At 42.5% G+C, this 24856-nt stretch overlaps 1 protein-coding gene across 1 annotated transcript in view; it reads left to right on the top strand.

Annotated features, from left to right (window-relative positions):
* AK9 (adenylate kinase 9) overlaps nucleotides 1–24856 on the top strand; it is a 239386-nt gene that overhangs the window by 118484 nt on the left and 96046 nt on the right. Inside the window, 6 exon segments of the mRNA XM_073336992.2 lie at nucleotides 4606–4698; nucleotides 5237–5443; nucleotides 6585–6712; nucleotides 8399–8611; nucleotides 10858–11148; nucleotides 22569–22693. Coding sequence (XP_073193093.1) covers nucleotides 4606–4698; nucleotides 5237–5443; nucleotides 6585–6712; nucleotides 8399–8611; nucleotides 10858–11148; nucleotides 22569–22693 — 1057 coding nt within the window.

Raw genomic sequence — 24856 nt, 5'->3', positions numbered from 1 at the left:
ATCCCAAGACCATCTTGGTACCAACCATGCCGTAGGTGTTTTCAGCAGTCAGAGATCAGCTGTGCCTCTTGGTACAGGTATCTCTGGCAGTGCAGGAGACCATGCTCTCAGTACCAACAGACAGAGGGGTGCCATCAGCATCAGTGTAGCACTCAGTACCACAACCTCCATTACCTCAGACTTCATGCCCGCGGGTATCATCAAAAGGGAAGCCTGCAATGTTGGCTGCGCTATGTCCTTCTCTAACTTGGCATCAGCATCTGGCACTGTCAGGAGCAGCTCCCTCTTGATCAGCAGTGGGAGATTCATCATCTTCTGAATTGTACATTGGCTCCTATGTTTCTCAGCCTCAGAGCTGGTCTTGCTACTTTCCAGGGCACTAGTAGGGCACTGCTAGGGACCCTCCAGCGGGAGTACCATCAAGTATGTGGCTAGAGGGTTACTGGGGCCCACTGATCCCCTGGTCTTTTTGAACCCAGGGGGTTTCCCCTACATTTCTGGGTTGTACATGAGGCGTTCTTGCTTTGTATCTTTGGAGAGGCGTGGATAGTCTACTCGCCAGGCACTGCCTGTTACTGGGCCTGGTACCAGGCCCAGTACAGAGCAGCAAGAGGCAGTTCAGGAGGACTCTGCTGGAGAGCTAATGGAGGAGGAGCAGCCTCAGCCTGTGCTGGCCTCTTCCTCCTCCTATCAGGCAGCCTCTGAAGGAGCTATTTCACCACTTCCACTTCACCGATGATACTATATTCTGGCCCGGGTCAGAATATATTTCTGCCCACAGCAGACCTACCATTACTCTGCCCCTGCTCCTCATCAGGACTTGCAGAGAAAGAAGAGTAGGGGTTATAGACCTACCCCTCCTCCTCCTTTTTGGCTCTGCATCAATGCCAGTTCCATCTAGACACCCTTAGAGTGCTAAACATGCATTTTGATAGGGCATTAGAGGACACTATGCCAGTTTCCAGGATGCCTGTTTCCATCTTCCCCATATTCGCAAGCCACTTTTCCCATTTCTTCACTGCTTGGTCATTTATTCTCTTGGACCGTTGGGCATTAAGCACTGTGGAAGTGAGATATACCCTCCAATTTGTTTCTTTGCCTCCATCCCTCTTTAGAGACCATCTTCATGAGGAGCTTTTCCTCCAGGAGGTTGTCTCTCTCCTTTGGGTAGGAGCCGTAGAGGAGGCTCTGCAGTATCTCAGAGGAAAGGGGCTCTATTTCCACTATTTCCTGATCCCAAAAGCACAGGGAAGTCTCAGACCAATTTTAGACCTGCACTACTTGACAAATATCTAAAAGAGAAAGTTTTACCTGGTCACCCTGGCTTCCATTACTCCCTCACTGTATCCTGTATGCCTCCCTCAATTTAAAAGACACCTACTTTCATGTGACAATTTATCAAGGTCACAGAAAGTATTTCAGGTTCATGGTGAAGCATTCTCATTGCCAGTTCACTGTGCTGCCTTTTGGCCTGTCAGCAGCTTCTTGGGTTTTCACAAAACGTACGTCAGTGATAGCTGCTTTTCTGAGAAGACTGGGAATACAAATCTACCCTTACCTGGATGACTGGTTGGTCAAAGGCCAGTCCAGAGCTTAGATACTCTCCAGAATACATCTCATCCAATCAACTTTCAAAGCTCTAGGTCTACTGATCAACTCAGACAAATCTACCCTTTGTCCAGTTCAGAGGATAGGATTTATAGGAGCAGTGTTGGACTCTACTCAAACCAGAGCTTTCCTTCCAAATTTGAGGTTCCAGACAATTAAATCTCTTGTTGCAGATCTCAAGGTTCACCCAAACACAACAGCTTGAAATTTGTATGAGGCTTCATGCACGTATGTATTCCATCAGACCAGACTGCTTATTAGCTGAGCTGTCACCATCTGAACTCTGTCCTCAGTGTGTCATCTCGAGTATTGACTTCTCTAGATTGGTGGACAAACTCACTTAATGTTTGTATTGGCATTCTTTTTATCTGCCCTCAACCTTTCCTGACCTTGGTGATAAACTCATCTGCCCTGGGATGAGGGGAAGGGTGTTCATCTGGGTCCCCTCCAAACTTAGGGTTTGTGGTCCTCAAGGGATCTCTCTCTGCATATAAACATCAGAGAACTAAAGCTGTCTTCCTAGCCTGTCAGGACTTCCTATCTCCTGTCAGTGGGAAAAACCTATTTGTTCTCACAGACAACACTGTGTGGCAATATTTTACCTGAAGCTTTACAAGAAGCTTCTCTGCAAAGGCATGGGCTTGCTGACAGTGGTTTACAGTCTCCAGTACAGAGTGCACAGGTGGATGCACATACTGTGGTGAGACAATACCTCTACAGGTAAGTACTCCCTCCTTTATCTTACTGTACAGATAAGTAGTCTCTCCTTTCAGCCTTCGATATGGAGGGAGGATAAAATTTTCAAAAACACATAAATGGTTTAGGAGCCTATTGACTTCCAATAAGACTTAGGCCCTAAGTGACTGGTATCTCTGAAAAAATTACCTGCAGTACTTGTGGAGTTCTTCATCAACCCTTAAGTGAAGGAGTGACATTCAGTTCTGAACCGAACACATCTAGACTTTTGGGGGAAGGAGAATGACCTCTACTATATAATCTGTTGCTGCAGCTGTGTCAGTCCCATGGACACACCAGGTGGGTGAGGTAATATCTGACCTGAAGAAAAGCTCTGTGTAAGTTTGAAAGCTTGGCCCTCTCTCTCTCTCTCTCCAACAGGAGTTGGGTCAAATAAAAGATGTTACCTCACCCACTGTGTTTCTACTATATCAGACTTTTTTGATGGAAAGGGAAAATGAAGTAGAAAATAAAATGCTGTTATCTCACAAAATTCTCTTCCTCCCCACATCCATTAAGCATTTAAAATGAAATGAAGAGCAATTGCTTTGGGTATTATGAAGTAAAAATATTTGAATACTAAGGGTTATATTCTGGCTGCCTGTTTGTGGATGTGTGCTGCAGGACTGAGCTAGAGCATTGACTTTAATTGGGTCATGATTTCACTCATGGAGTCTCCTACCCCCTGTACACCCACAGAAGGCTAGAATATGAACTTTTGGATGCTATGCTGTTGGACTGTCAATATGCCCAGTGACAAGGGTGTGTGACCAGCCAGCTTGGGGTACAGCTAGGGTCCTGTTCCTTTAAATCCCTGCTAGTGCCCAGGGAGATGGAGTTGTTTTTTGCACTTCTCTGTAGCAAATGCAGGGAATAGTATGTAGAATTTCTATATGCATACTGTGATGCTGCACTCCTTTTCTTTATGGAAATATGCTTATGTTGTAAATATGACATAACTGAGATGTACTTTATGCAAGATGATTCTTGCATAAAGTTGTGTTAAATTTGTGGTGACCCTTCAAAATACTAGTGTTATTTAAGGTTTGGGCTAAAGTAATAGAAATAAAACATGGTTAGCTGGGTACCAGGCGCAGTAAATTACTGCTATATAAGAAACTCCTTCATCTGGCCACAGGTATGTTCTGAGAATTGGTAATGACATTACTTTTTTATACCCTTTAACAAATAAGTAAACTCTTAAAGGTTTCATTGCTAATACCAGCCTGATCAAATTGGAGACGACCAATAGTAGTCTAGGCACCCCCGGTTAGCCTGTTTGTACATATCTTGATCAAATGCTTATAAATGTTCTGTTACTGTTTGGATGTAGTAAATTGGTTATTATTTAGGCTTTTTAGTCATGTTTAGAGCAATTGTATAAATACCATTCAGCCTTTGGATTTAATAAAGGAATTTATAGTTAAATTAGTGTTGTGGTAATACCGTGCATAAATAATAATTTCAATAGGATCCCAATACATTTATGGTAATGAATAATTGGTAAGATCAGTTCCTTTCTCTTAGTGGAAGCATGGTTTAGTGTTTGAAGCACATGGCTGAAGCACAAAAGAGATGGATTTTGTATTCCAGCTGTGCCACAGACTTAGTTTGTGATCTTGGGTGTGTCACTTAGGTTCCAATTCTCTGGACAAATAGAATGTGATTTCAAAGGCGTTGAGCACCCAGAGTTCCCTCTGATTTTAACTGGAGTATGTGTGTGCTCACCATCTCTGAAAATCAGGCCTTAGGTATTCAGAATTGGGCACCCAAAAACTGAGACATCCAAATAAAAAATGTGGACGTTAACTTCTGTGTACCACAGTTGCATAGGTAATAATAGTTCTCGAAAGATTCCAGTCCTAATCTTTTTGAGAATTACTGGGTTAGGTACTTTAGGATCTTTTCCTCAGCACTTTGCTTCAGCAGTGCTGAGTGTTTGCAGTGCTTCAGAACCTGTCATTTGGTTCTTTGATGCTATGCTTCAGCACCTTGGTGCCTATGTTAAGGTGCTTTCTTATTTTTGTTTGCAAAATCACTGTTGTCTCTGCAGCTCTGGATTTCTGATCTTTGAAGATTTTGATTTTGAAATATCTTTATGTTGTCTTTCAAGGTATCATCCATCTCCTCAACCCTCTACTCACAGGAGTGTTAGGAAGCTTAATTCATTGTCTGTAAATCATTTTAAGACCCTCACCTGGAAGGTGCAGGAGAAATAGAAGTTAGTAGTAGTAGCTGAATTAATTGTATTTGTGCTTATAGAATCAGGAGACAAACCTCCACTTGAAACAGAAGTAATACCTCAGGTACAACCTGACCACACCACAGGGGTTGTGGAAGCTAAACCTGAACCAGGTTAGACATGAAATCTTTCCTGTTTTCTCTTTCAAGCAAATATAGTCCAGCTTTCTTTTCTTTGTAGAATATGTTCCTTCCAACACTGGTATGTTCTATTTGATGCATGACAATTTCCTTAAGCTGCCAAAAATTGTTTGTAGATGAATGCATTAGGCTTTTTAATTACATGTACATTTTTTTTGTTTTGCAGAAATGTAATGAAAAGGTCATGGTCTCAAATTTGTATGCTATGTCATTAAATAACCACATGCAAATTTAATTAATTGGACCTCTTTCTGTCTCCTTGTCTATTTTGAGAAGTATCAATATACAGCAACCCAATGTAATGAACTTGGCACTGCAAAATGTGCGTCTAAAACAACAATAAAATAAATTTGTGCTTAGAGTAACTCACATAAAGAGGCAGAATATGTCAAAACTGCCACATAGGTTTACGGGAAGTTAAAATTATTTTATAAAGTATGATAGGATAACTTTTAAAATGCAAAATCTTTAAAGATGCATTGTCCTCTCAAAATCATTTTGATTTGTTCAGAAATCATGTTACCTGAGTTTCCAGAGGATGGTTTCCCAGATGTACCAGAAATGGAGCCATTTAAAGAGAAGATTAAGCTATTCATGCACAACTGGCAAATACTAGAGCCAGGAATCAGTGATTCATCTTTAATTCAGATTGCTGATTTAGAGATTGCTGGGCAAACTCCAGAAACACTGCTTAATCAAATTGTCCTGGTGATGGAAAGTAAGTAATGCTGTTCATAAGTTTCACATTTGACCTGCATAGAGAGGAATTTGTAGTGTGAAAATGAGAGGGATTGTTGTTGTTTTATTCAGTCCTAAATCTGTGGTGTGGAGTGGAAGGAGGGGCTTATTATGTTCAATGGAGGAACTGGGAAGTAGAAGCAGGACCGGCTCTAGGCGCCCGCAAAGCAAGCACATGCTTGGGGCGGCACAATTCCAGGGGTAGCATTCTGGCCATCCTTTTCTTTTTTTTCTGCTTGGGCAGTTGCGCTCTCAGAGCTTGGGGTGGCAATTTTTTTGCTTGGGGCAGCAAAAAACCTAGAGCTGGCCCTCATTAGAAGGGGGATAGCAAGCAGTTTAAGCATCAAGATACATGGGACGAGATGAATAATTTATATAAAATAAATCATGAAAATATGTACATAACAGCTCTTCAACATTTTCCTTTTACATCCATCCCTTTCCCACCATTTTTGCTTTGGCTGTTTATGCCAGAATACTGTAACGGGACATGCACAGCTGTCCTCATATAAGGTCCACTTGTGTGTAAATTCTATTAAAGTCAGTGGGACTCTGAATTAATGTAAGGGTCCATCCATCTGCAGTAAACATTTAGTAACAGGACCATTTCTTCCCTGTGTGCGCTGAGGTGTTTAGCACATTTTTGAGTGCTAGATGAATAATAATAATAAACCTCTGATACAAATCTGGTTGAAGTGTTTGATTAACACACATCAATTACAAATTCATTTATTCTGTCAGATAAAATTTGACTGATCCTTGTTCTGCGGGATTTCGCCAAAATTAAACATAAAAATAGTTATTACAAACAGTAATGCAGTTCTCTTCAGTTTTACTTCTAATCTCTGTGTAATAGCAAGTTCCTGTTAAAAATACTATTGCATCTTTATTTACAATACAAACAAGGGGACATTCATTTTGTCAAGAAAACAATATGTGCTCTGACTAGGAGATGTGTTATGTACACTTCAAGGATTAAAAAAAATGGAAAAACATACCTGGCACGATTTATTTGTGGTCTTGCATGTTTTGTATATTTTCAGGGGGCAAAAATAAAAATGTAAGCATGACTTGAACACTTTTTGACAATAATTGAAATGAAAAAATGGTAACTTTTTCAGAACCTTTTAAATATTATGGCTGGGAAATATCTGCAGAAGACCTAGATGAAGAAGCAGATGACTTGCAGGCAGAAGGGGAGGCTGATGAAGAATTAGAAGAGGAAGAGCAAGAGGAAAATGATGAAGAAGTGAGCAATACTGGCTTTGTTAGTTTATCATTTTACTTTGACTCATTATGGGTTTGAGTTTAACCTCAGACAAAGCAGATTTATTAAGCTGTGTGCCTAAATATTTTTGATCCAAATTCAACATCCCACAAAAATGTCCACAGAATATGTACACTCATAAATTGCTAAAGCAATTTCATTGTACTCCTGTATTCTGACTGGCAATGGTGTTATTCCACCAAGCAGAGAGCACAAATATTCTGTGCTTGTAAGGAGAATGTGCATAGCCACTATTCCCAGATGATTGCAGGGAGGGGTGCATATCAGCATGCAGATCCACCATCTGGCCTAATTTCTGATTGACTTTCTGTTACTGCTTTTGTGGTGGACCTGTATATTTTGGATAAGCTAGAAGTTGTGGGAAATTCTGCCGTCTGACTGATCAGCTCTTGAAGACATGAAATGCTATGTGAGTGCTACGTATAAGTATCATTCCCTTTCCCTGTATTATTCCAATATATAGCACAGTCATATTCTGCTAATTATATAGGGGAGTGTCTGCCTTACTATTTGTTTATGTTTTCAGAACCACCAACTATTTTATAAGATATTTTGGCAGTATTATTAAGGGCCACATTTAAAGTAGTTTATTTTTGTTGTCTCTTTTGGCCTAAGAGGTTAGCCAGTTTTCAGAGCCTTGCCATTTTTGTGTTTGTTAGGAGGAGAAATTGATGGTATAAGTCAGGTATTTCTTTGGTGCAATCCTGTTTATTTACAGAGAATGTATAGAAAGTCCTGTTTCCCTGAACACATAGAAACAACTGGCAAGTTTCCTTGCTCACAATTTTTAGGCCTTCCTTCCCGAGTAGTCCACCACTCCACAGAGCATTGTCTCTTGGCTCCCACTGAAGGCTGTGCTCACAACTGCTTCTCCCACTGTCTGTACTACTTCTCTGAAACACACTTAGCTTGCAAAAACAATACCTTAGCCTCTACATTTGCAACCAGTCCCAGGGAAACCCCTCAGAGCATACAGTTTCTCTGCTCGGGCTTTGCCATGTGGCCTAGTGTCTTGTGCAGTAACCTCCTAGTTTCCGTCTGTCACCACATAAAGGGGCATTTAATTACTCCTTCTTTCCATTTAGCCTGATAAAAGGGTGCATAGCATACCCATAAGATTTAACTAAGTTTGACTGTCTATAGGTCAAAGACCTGCTTCATTAATACCTCCCAGCATAACATTACCTTGCCCTCACAAATTTGCACATGTAAATGTTACATGTGCATTCACATAGTTACTCATAATTCCACATACATTCAGCTAGATAAGCAATTACCTGAATTGAGTATAAATATTGTATTTGCAAATTGGTACATATGCAAAATTTGCACACACAAATTTGGAGATTGTTTGGGAGCTAGTTTGTAAATTTAGCAGTTAAGTATTTAGAGTATCCTGTATTCAAACATTTGTAATTAGGAATGAGTGTAAGATATAAAGTTTGGATTGGGTCTGGATTTCAAATGCCCTAGAATTCAAGGGAGTGTTTAGATCTGGAGCTTTGCTTTATCACTGTCTCTGAAAGTAATGTACTGTAATGCACTTGAAATGGGAAGTATGTGTACAGAATATTTTATATATAATGTTTTTCTAGTTGATCCAAAGACTTCTTGACAGTTTTCTCTAAAACCATTGTGTATTATCAGGATGAAGATAAAATTAATGAAAAGAAGAGACACATGGGAGACACCAAACACTTTTGTCCAGTGAGTCTGAAGGAGAACTTTGTCCTTTTCCCAGGGATTGCTGAACATGGAGCTATATATAGAGAAAAAATTTACTATTTTTCAAGTCCTGAGTCCAGAGAAAAGTTTTTGGAGAACCCTGAGGAGTATGTGGCTCACAAGGAACCATTACAAGTGAGAAAATGTTAAAACTATTTAAAATAGATTGTTAATAAGAGGTTGATATTACACATAATTTTCCATCCTTCATTACAATTATTTTTGTTGTTGTTTCTGTGTTGCTGCAAGTGTGCTAGGCACTTCACAGAAACAAGAAAGATGTGCCCCCTCCCCAATGAGTTTACAATCTAAATGTAGGCCCAACACAGTAAATAAAGGTGATGAACAAAGGGGGTGTCATAAATATAAAGGGAAGGGTAACCACCTGTCTGTATACAGTGCTATAAAATCCCTCCTGGCCAGAGGCAACATCCTGTTACCTGTAAAGGGTTAAGACGCTCAACTAACCTGGTTGGCACCTGACCCAAAGGACCAATAAGGGGACAAGATACTTTCAAATCTTGGTGTGGGGGAAGGCTTTTGTGTGTGCTCTTTATTTATGCCATGGTTCTCTCTTGGGACTGAGAAAGGCCAGACAGAAATCCATCTTCTCCAACCCATCCTAATCCAAGTCTCCAATATTGCAACCAGTATAGGTAAACCAGGCAAGGCAGATTAGTTTATCTTTTCTTTTATGGGAATTTTCCCTGTGTTAAGAGGGAGGTTTATTCCTATTTTCTGTAACTTTAAAGTCTTGCCAAGAAGGGGATCCTCTGTGTTTTGAATCTGAATACCTTGTAAAGTATTTTCCATCCTGATTTTACAGAGGTGATTTTTACCTTTCTTTTTTTTTAATAAAATCCTTCTTTTAAGAACCTGACTGATTTTTCCATTGTTCCAAGATCCAGAGGTTTGGGTCTTTGATGATTTTGTAACAAATTGGTTCGGGTATTATTCTCAAGCCTCCTCAGGAAAGGGGGTGTGTAGGGTTTGGGGGGATACTTTGGGGGAAGACGTCTCCAAGTGGGCTCTTTCCCTGTTCTTTGTTTAAAACGCTTGGTGGTGGCAGCATACTGTTCAAGGACAAGGCAAAGTTTGTACCTTGGGGAAGCTTTTAACCGAAGCTGGTAAGAATAAGTTTAGGGGGTCTTTCATGCAGGTCCCCACATTTGTACTCTAGAGTTCAGAGTAGGGAAGGAACCCTGACAGGGGGAAAGGGAAGGTGTCACAGAGTCCCTGGGCGATGCTCTGGAACTGCTCCCTACGAAGCCAGTCAGGACTCTGGGGAAGTCTCCTTTCTGTGAGCAGACTGTCTTCAGGACACACAGCTCACACAGCTTCCACCTTCCTGGGTCTGACCTCGGAACATTCAGCATCCTCTCCCCTCCATGTGCTTCCCACAGTGAGTCCGCCCAGGTGGGGTCCTGGGGAAGCCGGAGGGTCCTGCCCCCCAACTCCGCAGTCAGACAGGACTCGCAACCAACCAGTAAAACAGAGGTTTATTAGACAACAGGAACATGGTCTAAAACAGAGGTTGTAGGTACAGAGAACAGGACCCCTCAGCTGGGTTCATTTTGGGGGGCAGTGAGCCAGACAACCACGTCTGCACTTCACTCCACATCCCCAGCCAGCCCAAACTGAAACTCTCTCCAGCCCCTCCTCCTCTGGGCTTTGTCCCTTTCCTGGGCCAGGAGGTCACCTGATTCCTTTGTTCTCCAACACCTTTAGCTCTCACCTTGCAAGGGGAAAGGGCCAGGCCATCAGTTGCCAGGAAACAGGGTATTGGCCATTCTCTGTGTCCAGACCCCTGCACACACCTGCCCTCTAGGGCTCTGCAACGATCATACACCCTTATCCCACCACCTAGATACCTAAGAACTGCATAGGGGAAACTGAGGCACCTCCACAATATTCAGAGGAAACATTAAGGACTGTCCCGCTTCGTCACAGAAGGGTAGGGCAAAGATTTACAATAATATTACATGCTTACTCAGTAAGACATATACACATTTTGATGGCTCTGTTAAAGTAGTTCTTTGTTTATTAATTATTGTTGTTAACTCACTTCTCATAATTGAAATAAGGATCAGAGGAGAATGGGAGTGGGTGGGGGTTGAAATAAGAAGAATAAAAAGGGTGAAATAAAGGGGTAGAAGGGAAAGGGGTTAATGTACTGTTTATCTACTGTATATGTAATTCACTGTAGTTTTAAACATTGAAATGCAAAATGCATGTGTGCTTATGCTGCTTTTGAGGGTACTTTTTTTTTATATTAGAGGCCCTGAAATTTAGGATTAATTCAACAAAGTGTATACAACCATAACTTAAGTGCACCCTAGCGTAGAAATTGTTATAAAAGTATTCTTAATTCTTTCTGGCAGGCTCCTCCCTTAAGAGTGTGCCTGCTGGGCACACATGGAGCAGGTAAAACTATCTGTGGCCGATGGCTAGCTGACAAATTAGGAATTTTCCATATTCAGTTTGAAGAACATCTACAGGAAATGATCATGCCCAAAACTCAAAAGAGAGTTGGACTTGAATTTGACGAGGAACCTGAGGAAGATCAGATTGACATGGAAACTCTCTTTCAGGAATTGGGAAACACCTCTCAGACCAATACAGAAACTGAAAGTGAAAGTGCACATGAAAATGAAAATAACAAAAATAAAGAGGTATTAATAGTAATTAGTAGTATCCTTTTTTTTAGAGGCCAAATACTCGGTATTGCCAGTCCCAAGAACTACAATCCATTTCCTATTACTGTCTTGACTCCCTCCCCTCCTAATTTATTTCCTTGGATAAAATAGTTTGAGAACCATTGATTAATGCATCATGATTCACACTTGCACAGAGAACTTATTGCTTTTAGGACTGATGTGTTACAGATGTACATAGTAAACCACTTTACGTTAACTTCTGCTTTCTGAACTTAGCTGAACAGGGTGCAGAGGAATGCATCAGGAGAAGGGGTCTTAGACAAATTTTTTCAGTTTTTAAAACTAATTAATTTTAGTTAATGGGCAGCTAACTAGTAACCAAAATCCTTAGCAAGCACAGTGTAATGTGACTTGCCTTCATTAAATATTTCAAAATAAAGTTAAACGTTGAAAGTATTTTTAATATTCCAAAAGTGATCCTATAATGAGTGTTTCCATGCAAAAACTTCAATCATTCATATAAACCAGGGGTGGCCAACCTGAGCCTGAGAAGGAGCCAGAATTTACCAATGTACATTGCCAAAGAGCCACGGTAATACGTCAGTAGTCCCCCCCCCATCAGCTGCCCCTGCTTCCAGCGCCTCCCACCCACTGGCAGCCCCGCTCATCAGCGCCTCTCCCTCCCTCCAGATCAGCTGTTTTGTGGCGTTCAGGAGGCTCTGGGTGAGAGGGGGAGGAGTGAGGGCACAGCAGGCTCGGGGAGGGCACGAGAAGGGATGGAGAGGGGGCAGGGCCTGTGGCGGAGCCAGGGGTTGAGCAGTGAGTACCCCTGGCACATTGGAAAGTTGGCACCTGTAGCTCCAGCCCTGGAGTCGGTGCCTATACAAGGAGCCACATATTAACTTCTGAAGAGCTGCATGTGGCTCCGGAGCCACAGGTTGGCCACCCCGGGTATAAACAATAATGTCACAGTAAAAACAATAGGGTATTGGTTTAGCTTTTTGAAAGAAACAACACTTCCCTGATCTCCCCGCCCCCCGCCACTCTAACTTCTCTGCCCAAGACTGGGCAGCACTCTCCCACTGTACCTCCCCCCTGCTTTGGACCCCCACTACATTCCTTTGTATCCCCTAAATATGCCTCCTGCTCCCCCCAGTGCCCTCTTTTCCCCTCCATTTTTGCTAGGGAGGCCATTCATCCAGTTTTAACTGGACAGTCCTCTTTTTGGGTGATTTGTCCCCTGTCTGGCACAAAGACAAAACTGAAGTGTTTTGTCTAGTATTGGACAGCTGATGCCATTTTTAAGAGCACAACACTTTGCCCCCTCCATCGTGACCTCACATGCATAGTGTACACAAATTCACACAGATAGAGCAGGGTGGCATGCTCTTAAAAATGGTGCTTATGTGGTGGGACATTGCATGCACCGTGCGTATAAGGTCACATCAGTGGGGTGGAGCAGCACACTCTAAAAAATGGCACCCCCTATGTGATGTGACTTTGCATGCACCATGTATGTGAGGTCACGCCAGCAGGGGTGAGATCACGCTTTTCCCAGAAGTACCAGAATATCCTGTATTCAGGGAATACGTGGTGGCCATCATATACTTTTCAGTGTCTCTACTGCCCTTCATAGTCTCTGGTTCCAGTCTAGCCCTCTGAACCATAGAGTGACAGTCTGTTGCCTTTGAGCATGTGTGATGGGGTTTACAGGTACCATACTAAGGTTAAATGAATGTTGAAGCAGTATTGAGCCAAGAAAGCCCTACCCCTCAGCAGTAGCCCGGCATGCTGCCTATGGAGGACCTGCTTAAAAGAGAGGTCTTGTGGGGTGAACATAGAGGAGAGTCTGGCTGCAAGAAGGCAGACAGGCTGCAGCTGCTGACCAGAGCCATTTACAGGGGAAGGACCAGGACTGTGAGTAAAACTCAGCTGGTTTCCTCCTTACCCGTTTCTAAGGGGGAAACAACTAAAATATGATGGTGAGCTGGGAAGCGTCCTCCCACACCCAGCTGAAGGCCTGAACTACCGAAACTGTGTAAGCAGAAGGCTAGTGCTACACCCTAAACTGAAGAGAAAAGAGGGAAGATAGAGAGCAACCCAGGGGGAGGCGGCTCTGGAGTGGCAGCCGAAACGACTGAGCCACGCCTTGCCTCTCTCCCCTTGGCCCCTGGGCCAGGGACCCAGTACAGCGGGAGGGCCAAGGTCCCCCTTCCCTTCTCTTCTCCCTCAGCTGCCTGAGAGACCCAGAGGTCTCTGGGGGAAAGGGTGATGAACAATGATCTGACTGCCATGCCCTAGACTGCCTGGAAAAGCTGCCTTAAGGCTAGGGTTGCCAACTTTGACTGGATGAATTCCTGGAGATTTCATCACATGACATCATCTTTAATTAAATATTAATCTTTAATTCCTGGAGACTCAGGTCAATCTCGGAGGGTTGGCAACTGTAGGCTCAGAGAGACTGTTTTCTGACCACTAGGCCTCCTGCTCCTTGAGAGAAGCCTGTTACAGCATGGTTCAGTCTCACTGAAAACAGTAGCAGACAAGTTTATTAAGAAAAAGAGTACTTGTGGCACCTTAGAAACTAACAAATTTATTTGAGCATAAGCTTTCGTGAGCATAAGATACAGCTCACGAAAGCTTAGGCTCAAATAAATTTGTTAGTCTCTAAGGTGCCACAAGTACTCCTTTTCTTTTTGCGAATACAGACTAACACGGCTGCTACTCTGAAACCTAACTTTATTAAGAGTAGCCTAACTTCCACATGCAGAGAGACTGTAGGGAAATGGTGGCCATCTTGCTGCCTTCAGTCCCATTGACAGTAATGGAAATGTTTACCATTTTGAATAAGGGAAAATTCATGAGCTGGTAGCCTCTCATTGTGTTACATAAGAACTGCCATACTGGGTCAGCCCAATGTTCCATTTAGTCCAGTATCCTGTCTCCAAGAGTGGCCAGTTACAGAACTTCAGGGGGAATGTACAGAACAGGGCAATTTTGTCTTCCCTTCCCAGCTTCTGGCAGTCAGAGGTTTAGGGTCACCCCTAGGATGAGGTTCAATCCCTGACCATCTTGGCTAATAGCCACTGATGGACCTATCCTCCATGAGCTTATCTAGTTCTTTTTTTAACCCAGTTATACTTTTGGCCATCACAACATCTCATGGCAATGAGTTTCACAGGTTAATTGTGTGTTGTGTGAAAAAGTATTTCCTCATATTTGTATTAAACCTGTTTTCATGAGACAAGTTAAAGGAAACAAAATTGCTACAGTCAAAATAAAATTGCAAGAGTTGGCAATACTGGATATAGAAGAACAGTTTGCAGGCTACCTGTAATTGTTTTCTGCACTATTATCTAGTTTAGCATAATAAAAATAAGCAATAACAATTCTTTCCACTAAAATCTAATGTAGCTGTTTACAATGTTCATTGTACAATGTGTCAAATACTTTTCAGAGGGAGATAAAATGGGCAGAATGCTCCCTAGAATTGGGTACAGCTACCCTCAAAGTGACTGACAGATAAAACTCATGAGTGGAGGAAAGCAAAAGCAGAGTGAGGCAAAACTGAAATTCAGAAGCATATATATATATATATATAACAAATAAAAACTATGTTAAAGGAACATAGAATTAATGTGAATCCTTGATTAAGCCTCCTTGAATATATGCATTATTATTCAGTCTTTAATTACAAGGTCACATACTGTTTTTTCACATTCTGTACACAGGGTGAACCTGATGTGGGGATGGATCAGGATAGTGTAGTTAAGGAGGCTGTTGTCTATAGGACAGCTTCATTCAGACTCCAAACTGACGAACAGTTAGTGACCATCTGGGACAGGGGTTCCCAAACTTGGTTTGCGGCTTGTTCAGGGTAAGCCCCTGCTGGGCCATGAGACGGTTTGTTTACCTGAGCATCTGCAAGTACAGCCACTCGCAGCTTTCAGTGGCCGTGGTTCGCCATTCCCAGCCAATGGAAGCTGCGGGAAGTCTGATTGGCAGAAGTGTTGAGCCTCACAGCTGCAACTGAAGTAATTGGGAGCTGTGCTTTGAACATATAAAATGCTGTATAATGCTACCTACTCTTAAAAAAACAGGTTCTAAGCATCTCAAATTGGGCATGAAAAAATAGTGAAATTAATCACTCTGTGCCTCAGCTCCCTATCTATAAAATGGGGAAATTACTATCCTCTTCACCTCACAAGGATGATTTGAAAGTAAATTGTTTGTGGAGCACTCAGTTACTATAGTGATGAGCACCATAGAAAAGCACATGAGGAAACAACCATTACCATTCAAACCTGCTTTTTTATTTTTAAATTAAACCTGTGATTCTCAGCTAATCATTCCAGGAGCAGGAGATTTAGGAAAAACACCACATATCATGAGATTCTTGAATAAAATTATGAGAGTTTCCAATACTATACCATTGACCCTAAGTGCCCTATACAGAGGGAATAGGCTATTATGTAGGAATTTAGCTCACACAACTCCTGTCTAGATATGAACTAGTATTAACCATGTAAAGTATAATGAAAACTCTTCAAGCCATAGTTTGGTATTATGCATCAAGTATAATTCATGAGTTTATTTGGTACCTAACATGAAGTAAATCTTTACTAACTCCTCACTATTCTTCCAGCTAAGGAGATCTAGATGGTAATCTCTTCAGAGCATGTCCACATTATCCCTTTAATTAGCTAAAGAGATAGTTGTAGTGTAAGGCACCTTTCTTCTTTGAGGAGTGTCCCTGTGGGTACTCCACTTTAGGTGTCTTGACGCCCTGCACTTGTAATCAGAGACTTGTGGTAGCAGTGCCCAGTTGGGCCGTGCACACACTGTAGCTGTCTCGCACTGCTCCAAGCAGTTACATAGCGTTGCACAGCCAACCATCCCCCAGTTCCTTCTCTATTGCCTTTGGCTTGAGTCGGAGTGATCAGCAGTGCCCTCTCTGACCTCATATAAAACTTATAGTAGATAGCTTAATTGTAGTTAGTTTCCCTATCCCCTTGCCTGACTAATTTCTTTAAAATTAAAAAAAATATAATCCTTTTCCTTCCATGTCTATCCCTCCTTCTCTAGTAGGTGTACAGCCTTAGCCTCAAACAGGGTTTACCCTATTTTTTTCCTCTAAGAGATCGACTCTTTCAGGCATGTTCGGCTCACCCGGCTTTAAATGCTGCCTGACTTGCAGACTCTCCATACCAGTCTCTGACTGTCACGCTCAGCGTCCACTGCCTTGGCGGGACGCATATTACACAAAAGTGCCCATGCTTCAGAAAACTGACAGCTAGGACAAGAAAAGCCAGGGATCTCCAACTGCCACTCCTCATGATGGCGAAATCCCTCAGGACAACCTCCGACCCTGAGTCCAGGTCACTCACTGGCCAACGGTCACCAACGGCAGCCTCTGTCGGGGTTCTGCTTCAACAACAGCTGCCAAGGAGCCTACTTCTAGAAATGCTACCATAAACAGGTCGCAGACATCCTTGCATTGAGAATTGCCTAAAGAAAGCAATCTCCAACTGAAAAATCTGCCCCGGTACTGATGGCACCGAGACCGCCAGACTGCGAGGCACCAGGAACATCCAGCACTGAGAGTTCCCGAAGAGCTAAGACCCTATGTGGGCAGGCTCTAATGGAGGTTCACACAGCAAAGTGAAACCTTCCAGCTTGGCACCCATGGAGCCAAAGAAGATCTCGGCACTGAGTGGTACAATGACGCCACCCCTGTTGTAAATATGCCACACAGCTCTAAATCCTCGGCAGGGGTAGCTTTAACTCATGCTCCCGGGCTGTCCACCTTGCCATCTCCAGCATCAAGCCTCATGGTTCCACAGAAATTCATGAGGCATGCAGACCTGATAGTGGCTTCAGTGCCTGAATCTCCTCTACTCAGCATCAAGGGTACCCCATCCAGATCGGTATCAATCCAGCTGACTACTCTCTGCAGGTCAGTGCCACCTATCTCCAGTGATGAGGAAGAAGAGGATGATGCAATAATATATACTCCTCGCCATTCCTCACCCAAGCCAGGATCATCTCATCACCAACCACCTGCAGATATACAAGGATGGTATGATCACCCATAGACACCGCTCCCCATACCATTCCCACTTAACTGGTCATACTGGGATCCATGAACAAAGTCTAGGGCCCAAAACCGCAAGCCCCCTAGCCCTACTAGGTCCAGATCAGCTCTTTCACCAACTGTCCCAGCACCCTCAGAAACACAGGAGGAAGACACTGAGGAACCTAAAGACACAGCCAAACATGACACTTGTCGCCTACTCACCTCTCTTTGTCATCACTGTACGAAACCATAATACCACCACCAGCCGCTACTGGGGATGATTTCAAATACTTTCAGGAACTCTTCAAAAGGTAGCCGAATCCCTAAACGTTTCACTAGAACAGCTACCAGAAGCCCAACATAAGGTCACAGACATACTCCAGGCTTCCCCTTCGGCAAAGATAGCTCTGCCAATTAATGACGAAATCATGGAGCCTGCAAAAATAATCTGGCAGACACCTGCTACAGCACCACCCTCGTGTAAAAGGTCCAACAAAACATATTAAATGTCAGCAAAAGGGGCTGAGTTCCTATTTACACACCCCACACCAAATTCCTTAGTAGTGGAGGCGGTCACCCAAAGAAGGAAACAAACAACCCCATGTGATAAGGATTGGAAAAGGCTAGACTTTTTCACGTGGAAAGCTTATTCCTCAGCTACACTTCAGTTCCGCATAGCCAACTATGTGGCCCCACTAGCAAAATATACACACAATCTGTTATCCAAAATGTCAACTTTTATTGAAAAATTATCAGATGACAAAAAAGAACAGTACAAGGAAAACATTTCTGAAAGACTCAAGGATGAACTTAAAGACCCTTGGCATTTACATACCTGCAAATAAAAACAAACAGAGCCTGTTTTACAATAAGAGATTCCGGTCTACGCCATACTCTCAGCCCCAAAGACAGTACGACCAAGGGCGGAAACAAAAACAGAACAGATGTCAGCGGAACCAAGATCAGCCTTCGACGTCTCAATAATCTACCTCTAGACAATCATTTTGAAGGTGTGGTCGAGGGCACGAGACCTCCACTCTCTCTGACTCCGGAACCAAAAATGGTCCCCTGTCCATTTGGAGACCGTCTGTCACCATACTACCCAGTTTGGAACACCATCACAACAGACAAATGAGTTTTAGAGATTATCCAAAAGGGCTACTCCATCCCCTTTATTTCTATCCTACCTACTTATCCCCCTTCCCCAGCCCTTTTCAGGGACCCCCTCACGAGCACCTGTTACAACAGGAAATAAAGCACCTTGTACAATTAGCTGCCATGGAACCTGTACTCTCACAACAAAGGGGGAGAGGTTATTCATATTACTTTATAATTCAGAAAAAGACTAGATGGTGGGAACACATCCTCCCATCCTGAATTTACAAAAACTCAACAAATTTGTGAGAACACAACGTTTCAAAATGGTGACTCTCTAACCACAATAATTCCGGCATTAGAGAAGGGAGATTGGCTCTTGGCCCTCGACCTTCAGAACGCTTATTTTCATATTACCATCTACCAATGACACAGAAGATTCATGCTAGGGAAACAGCATTTCCAATACAGAGTACTACCCTTTGGCCTGTCCTCTGCCCCAGCAGTTTTTTTCCAAGGTTCTTGCTGTCATTGCAGCTCACCTATGCAAACATGGAGTAATGATATTTCCATACTTGGACAACTGCCTCCTATGGGCACCAACAGGGCAAGAAGTGATAAATGCCACGCAGAGCATGATAACCCTTTTCACGAACCTAGAGTTCCACATAAACATGCAAAAGTCCACACTGGTTCCCATCCAAAAGTTGGAATTTGAAGGAGCCTGTCTCAACTGTCTTAACAGCAACGCTACCCCAACAACACTTCCTCACCCTAGTCAATCTAATTTCAACGGTGAGGGACACCGCACAAACATCAGCCAGAACATGTTTACAACTCTTGGGGCACATGTCAGCAACAACATTTGTTGTCAAGCATGCCAAACTCCACATGAGATGCTTGCAGGCCTGGCTTCGAACAGTGTATATATGCACAGATACTCTCTCAACAGACACCTCACAATGCCATGCAGAGTAAAAGACTCGTTAACATGGTGGACACAACCAAATAACATCTGCTTAGGAGTCCCTTTCCATAAAAGAACTCCAACCATGACAATCATAACAGATGCTTCCTTAATAGGTTGGGGGGGGGGGGACATCTACTCAATAATACGGTCCAAGGCCCCTGGTCCCCAGCAGAGTCAAACCTTCACATAAACTTACTGGAGCTAAGGGCAGTCCAAAATGCGTGCAACCACTTTCTTCCTCTAGTCAAGAACAATACCATCAAGATCCTCATGGACAATATAGCAGGCATGTTTTATATAAACCATAAAGGGGGAGGACGATCATACTCCCTATTCATAGAATCATAGAATATCAGGGTTGGAAGGGACTTCAGGAGGTCATCTAGTCCACCCCCCTATGTACAAAGGCAATAGTCCTTTGGAACTGGTGCATCACCAACAACATAGAGATATCAGCATCCTATCTGCCAGGATGTCAAAATACAACAGCGGATCTCAGAAACCCACAAGTGGGAGATGGATCCCTGAATTCTCAAGTCCATATTCAAACTATGGGGGTTCCCCACCATAGATCTATTTGCAACAGCTCAGAATGCCAAATGCTCACAATACTGCTCCAGAGTGGGATTGGGACATCACTCCCTAAGTGATGCAATCCTCATAAAATGGGAAGCCCCATTTTCTCTGACCCCACTCCTAAGCAGAGTCATTTACAAGATCAAGCAGGACAAATCCAGTGTCATTCTCATTGTGCCCAGATTGACCCGACAAACGTGGTTCCCATACTTGCGTCAGATGGCAGTGAAAGCGCCTCGAACCCTTCCCTTAGTGCCTCACCTTCTATCACAAGATGCAGGATGCATCTGTCACCCCAACCTCACAGTAGTCAACCTCAAGGCCTGGTTACTCCATGGCTGACTGGGGTCAAGAAGGCCTGTTCTTGAGGAAGTAAAAGATGTATTACTGAGTAGTTGGAGACTAAGTACAAGAAAGACATATATCCACAAGTGGAAATGATTCTCCACCTGGTGCCAAGATAAACAGTTCTTGCCACAGTTGTCCCCCCAACCAAGGATCCTGGACTATATACTAAGACTTAAAAAATTGAGGCTATCCACATGCTCCATAAGAGTACACTTGGGTGCCATTACCTCCTTCCACGACAAAGTGGACAGAGTCACTATATTTGCTCACCCAATGATTAAACACTTCCTTAAAGGCACTGAAAACATTTATTCCACAATAAGAAACCCTACACCCATGTGGGACCTCAACCTTGTTCTACACGGACTCATGGGAAAGCCATTTAAACTCTTTGCTCTTTGTTTCACTTATCCATGAAGGTGGCTTTCCTTATTGCCATCACGTCTGCCAGATGGATGGAAGAATTGGGTGCCTTAATGGCTCACCTACCTTATACAACATTCTTTAAAGATAAAGTAATTCTATGATCGCATCCTAAGTTCATACCTAAAGTTGCGTCCCCCTTTCATTTGAACCAACCCATTTACTTCCTTGTATTTTTTCCTAAGATACATGCGGATGGGAGGGAGGCCTCACTCCACACATTGGATGTTCTGAGAGCATTAGCTTTCTACATTGAAAGAACAAAAACATTTAGAAAATCACCTAGACTATTTGTTTCCATAACAGAATGTTCGATGTTCAAACCATCTCAAAACAGAGACTATCCAAATGGATAATCAGGATGTATCCATTTGTGCTACCATAACAACAATCTACAACATCCGCCAGGAGTTCTTACACACTCCACCAGAGCACTGGCAGCATATGTTGCCTATCACTGACATTTGCAGAGCAGCTACCTTGGCATCAGTCCATACTTTCACTAAATACTATGCTTTAGAGAATAATCAGCATCAGATCCTCACTTTGGACTTACGGTTTTATCCACTGTCAATAGATCAACTCCTCTGAGGGGCACTGCTCAACAGTCATCTAAAGTGAAGCTCCCACAGGTACACTCTGCGAAGAAAAAGAGAAGGTTACTCACCTTGTGCAGTAACTGAGCTTCTTCGAGATGTGTGTCCCTATGGGTGCTCCACTACCCTCCCGCCTCCCCTCTACTTCAGAGTTGCAGGCTGATTCTCTGAGAGAGAGATGGAATGGGGACAGTTGGCTGCACACCACTATGTAACCACTCAGAGTGGCACAAGATGGCTATGGCACATGGGTGGCCCAACTGGGCACTTCTACCACAAATCTCTGATTGCAAGCACAGGGTGTCAAGACAGCTGAAGTGGAGCACCCACAGGGACACTTCTCTAAGAAGAGGAGACGGTTACTCACCTTGTGCAGTAACTGAGGTTCTTCGAGATGATTGTCCCTGTGGGTGCTCCACTACCCTCCCTCCTCCCCCCTAGTTCGGAGTTTCAGGCCAATTCTCTGAGGTAGAGAAGGTAAGGGGGGACGGTTGGCTGCACACTGCTATGTAACCACTCAGAGCAGCGAGAGACGGCTATGGTGCACATGCGACCCAATCAGGTGCTGCTACCACAAATATCCTATTACAAACACCAGGCGTCAAGACACCTAAAGTGGAGCAATCAAATAAGGAGGTGCAATCAAATAAGTCTGAGAATCACTGCTCTATACCACCTCTGAACTGTCTTGGCAAAGGGGGCATAGCTAGATCAGAGCTAGTTATGCTCTGGTGATCCCCCATGGCTGGAAAGGATCCTTGGGGACTGTGGAATGGAGCACAGTTTACAGTAACTCTGAAGTTGCTGTAAATTGGGGGAAGTAAAGAGTAATTGGGGCCATCTTTGCCTCTGCTTCTCGGGTCCCCCATGGAGCAAAACTTGGTTGGGCAAAGCATCTAGTGCACTGCCTTCATACCCCTCCCATTTTCCATAAATTAACTAAACTTTGGTTTTTAATTAGGGCTGGCAGAAAAATTAGAAAAAATTTCATGAAAAATTTATTTGTTTTTGTCAATGCTTCCAAAAATGTTGACTATCTGTACAGGCGATCAAAAATAGCATGCATTTTTCATGCCAGTTTTCACCCAAATAATCCTGTTTTAAATTTAGTTTCTTTTTTGTTGAAAAATCAAACTTCAGAAATGTTTGACCAACTCTGTTTTTAAAATTGTATGTGAAATAACATACAACAAAATACAATCAACTAGATTACTTTATTGCTGCTGAACTTAACTGAATAAAAGCTGTACCTGAAATGCATTATCTAACCTTCTGGGTCAGTTAAAGAGAAATGTCATTGTCAAGCAAAGTATAGATATTAATTTTTTCATGGTCTTTTGGGTCTCTTTAGATGAAGGAAGTGGTGTTAACTGATGAGGAAGAAATAATCAAAGCGAACATAGTAGAGAATGAGGCATTGACACCAGAAGTGCTTGATAAAATTGTTCCTGAGTGGTGGACAAAAGAGCCAATCCGGTAACTATTATTGACAAATTATTTATCTTTTTGTATAATTTCTTTTAATAAACTCAATTTTTGCAATACTAAGTCCACAAATTGTAGATAAGTAATGAATAACATGCAATATATAATCCATTGGATATATAGTATCTTGCAATATCAGCATACGCCTATACATCTAAGAATAAAGTATATTCACTTTAGTAGTTATGAAATAAAGTATCAAACCATCCCAAAACATCTCAGTCTTTCAAAAAGGATAAGTAGGATTTAGTGAGAATATAGTGCTAAATTTAGTGCTAATTTTAAACTGCCCATTGTTTCTAGAAGGCTAAAGGGGACAAAAGGAAGGGAAGTGATAAACAGTATTTAAATGAGATTTCATAAACAATCCTGTTCAAGAAAGAATGATTAGATAACATATTTCATAAAGTATTGGACACAGAAGGAAAAGATTTAACTCATAGAAAGTTTTCAGACTTGAGCTCCCATCCCACAATTGCTTACATGTAGGTATGCTGCTGCATCTGTGCAGGCCACCAGTCCACATATGTGCAAGAAGTTGCAGCATCATGTGTTAAAAGTTAAATTTTAAATTTAACCAAATACAGTACAGACCCGTTTACTCGTGAATCCGCTGAATGCACGGTAGAGCCATGCCTCCCAGTGCTGCCTATTTAACACGCGAGACTCATTAACATGCAGTACAGGAACTTGCTATATAATGCTACAGATTTGCTCACTAACATAGAAATCGACAGGAAGTGCGGAGCGGAAACATGTTGTACGCCTTTACCAATATTGGTAAAGACATATCACGCACGCTTAGTCATTGTCACACTAGAGAGATATACAATATATAGTAGTTATATAGTAATATATATATGTCATAAATATAAAGGGAAGGGTAAACCCCTTTAAAATCCCTCCTGGCCAGAGGAAAAATCCTCTCACCTGTAAAGGGTTAAGAAGCTAAAGGTAACCTCGCTGGCACCTGACCAAAATGACCAATGAGGAGACAAGATACTTTCAAAAGCTGAGAGGAGGGAGAGAAACAAAGGGTCTGCATCTGTGTCTGTCAGTATGCTGCTTTTGCCGGGGATAGACCAGGAATGGAGTCTTAGAACTTTTAGTAAGTAATCTAGCTAGGTACGTGTTAGATTATGATTTCTTTAAATGGCTGAGAAACGAATTGTGCTGAATAGAATGACTATTTCTGTCTGTGTGTCTTTTTTGTAACCTAAGGTTTTGCCTAGAGGGATTCTCTATGTTTTTAATCTAATTATCCTGTAAGGTATCTACCATCCTGATTTTACAGAGGTGATTCCTTTAGTTCTACTTACTTCTATTTCTATTAAAAGTCTTCTTGTAAGAAAACTGAATGCTTTTTCATTGTTCTCAGATCCAAGGGTTTGGGTCTGTGGTTACCTATGCAAATTGTTGAGGATTTTTACCAAACCTTTCCCAGGAAGTGGGGTGCAAGGGTTGGGAGGATTTTGGGGGGAAAGACGTGTCCAAACTACGTTTCCCAGTAAACCCAGTTAGAGTTTGGTGGTGGCAGTGGATATTCCAAGGGCAAAGGATAAAATTAATTTGTACCTTGGGGAAGTTTTAACCTAAGCTGGTGAAAGTAAGCTTAGGAGGTTTTCATGCAGGTCCCCACATCTGTACCCTAGAGTTCAGACTGGGGGAGGAACCTTGACAATATACTACATTAGAAAATTTTAACCGTAGGCCTAATATAATGGCAGAGGGCAAGCGTCAGTGTTCCTACACTGTAGAAGAAAAGCTAGCTGCAATAGATCCAGTAAATAGTGAAGAAACGCAGGCCAAAGTTTCAAAAGATATTGGGATTGCCAAATCTACTCTCCGAGGATGGCTAAAAAATAAATCTAAACTGAATGGCTTTGTACAAAATATCATTTCTGCCGTGGGGCTTAAGCGAAAACTGCACTATTCAGCAAAACCCACAATAGATAAAGCCAAACGCAAGTGGTTTCCTCAGGAAAGGCTGAAAGGAATGCCGCTAAGTGGGCCAATTCTTCAAGCCCAAGCAACAAAGTTTGGAAATTTAACGGGGGATGAATCATTCCAAGCCAGCAAGGGGTTTAATCACCTTTAATCACCTCAATAGAGCCAAACTGCCAGTAATATATGCTAACAGCAAAAATGCTTGGA

Source organism: Lepidochelys kempii, chromosome 3, assembly GCF_965140285.1.
Source record: "Lepidochelys kempii isolate rLepKem1 chromosome 3, rLepKem1.hap1, whole genome shotgun sequence".
Classification (NCBI taxonomy): Eukaryota; Metazoa; Chordata; order Testudines; family Cheloniidae; genus Lepidochelys; species Lepidochelys kempii.
This window is presented reverse-complemented; position numbering and strand designations above follow the sequence as displayed.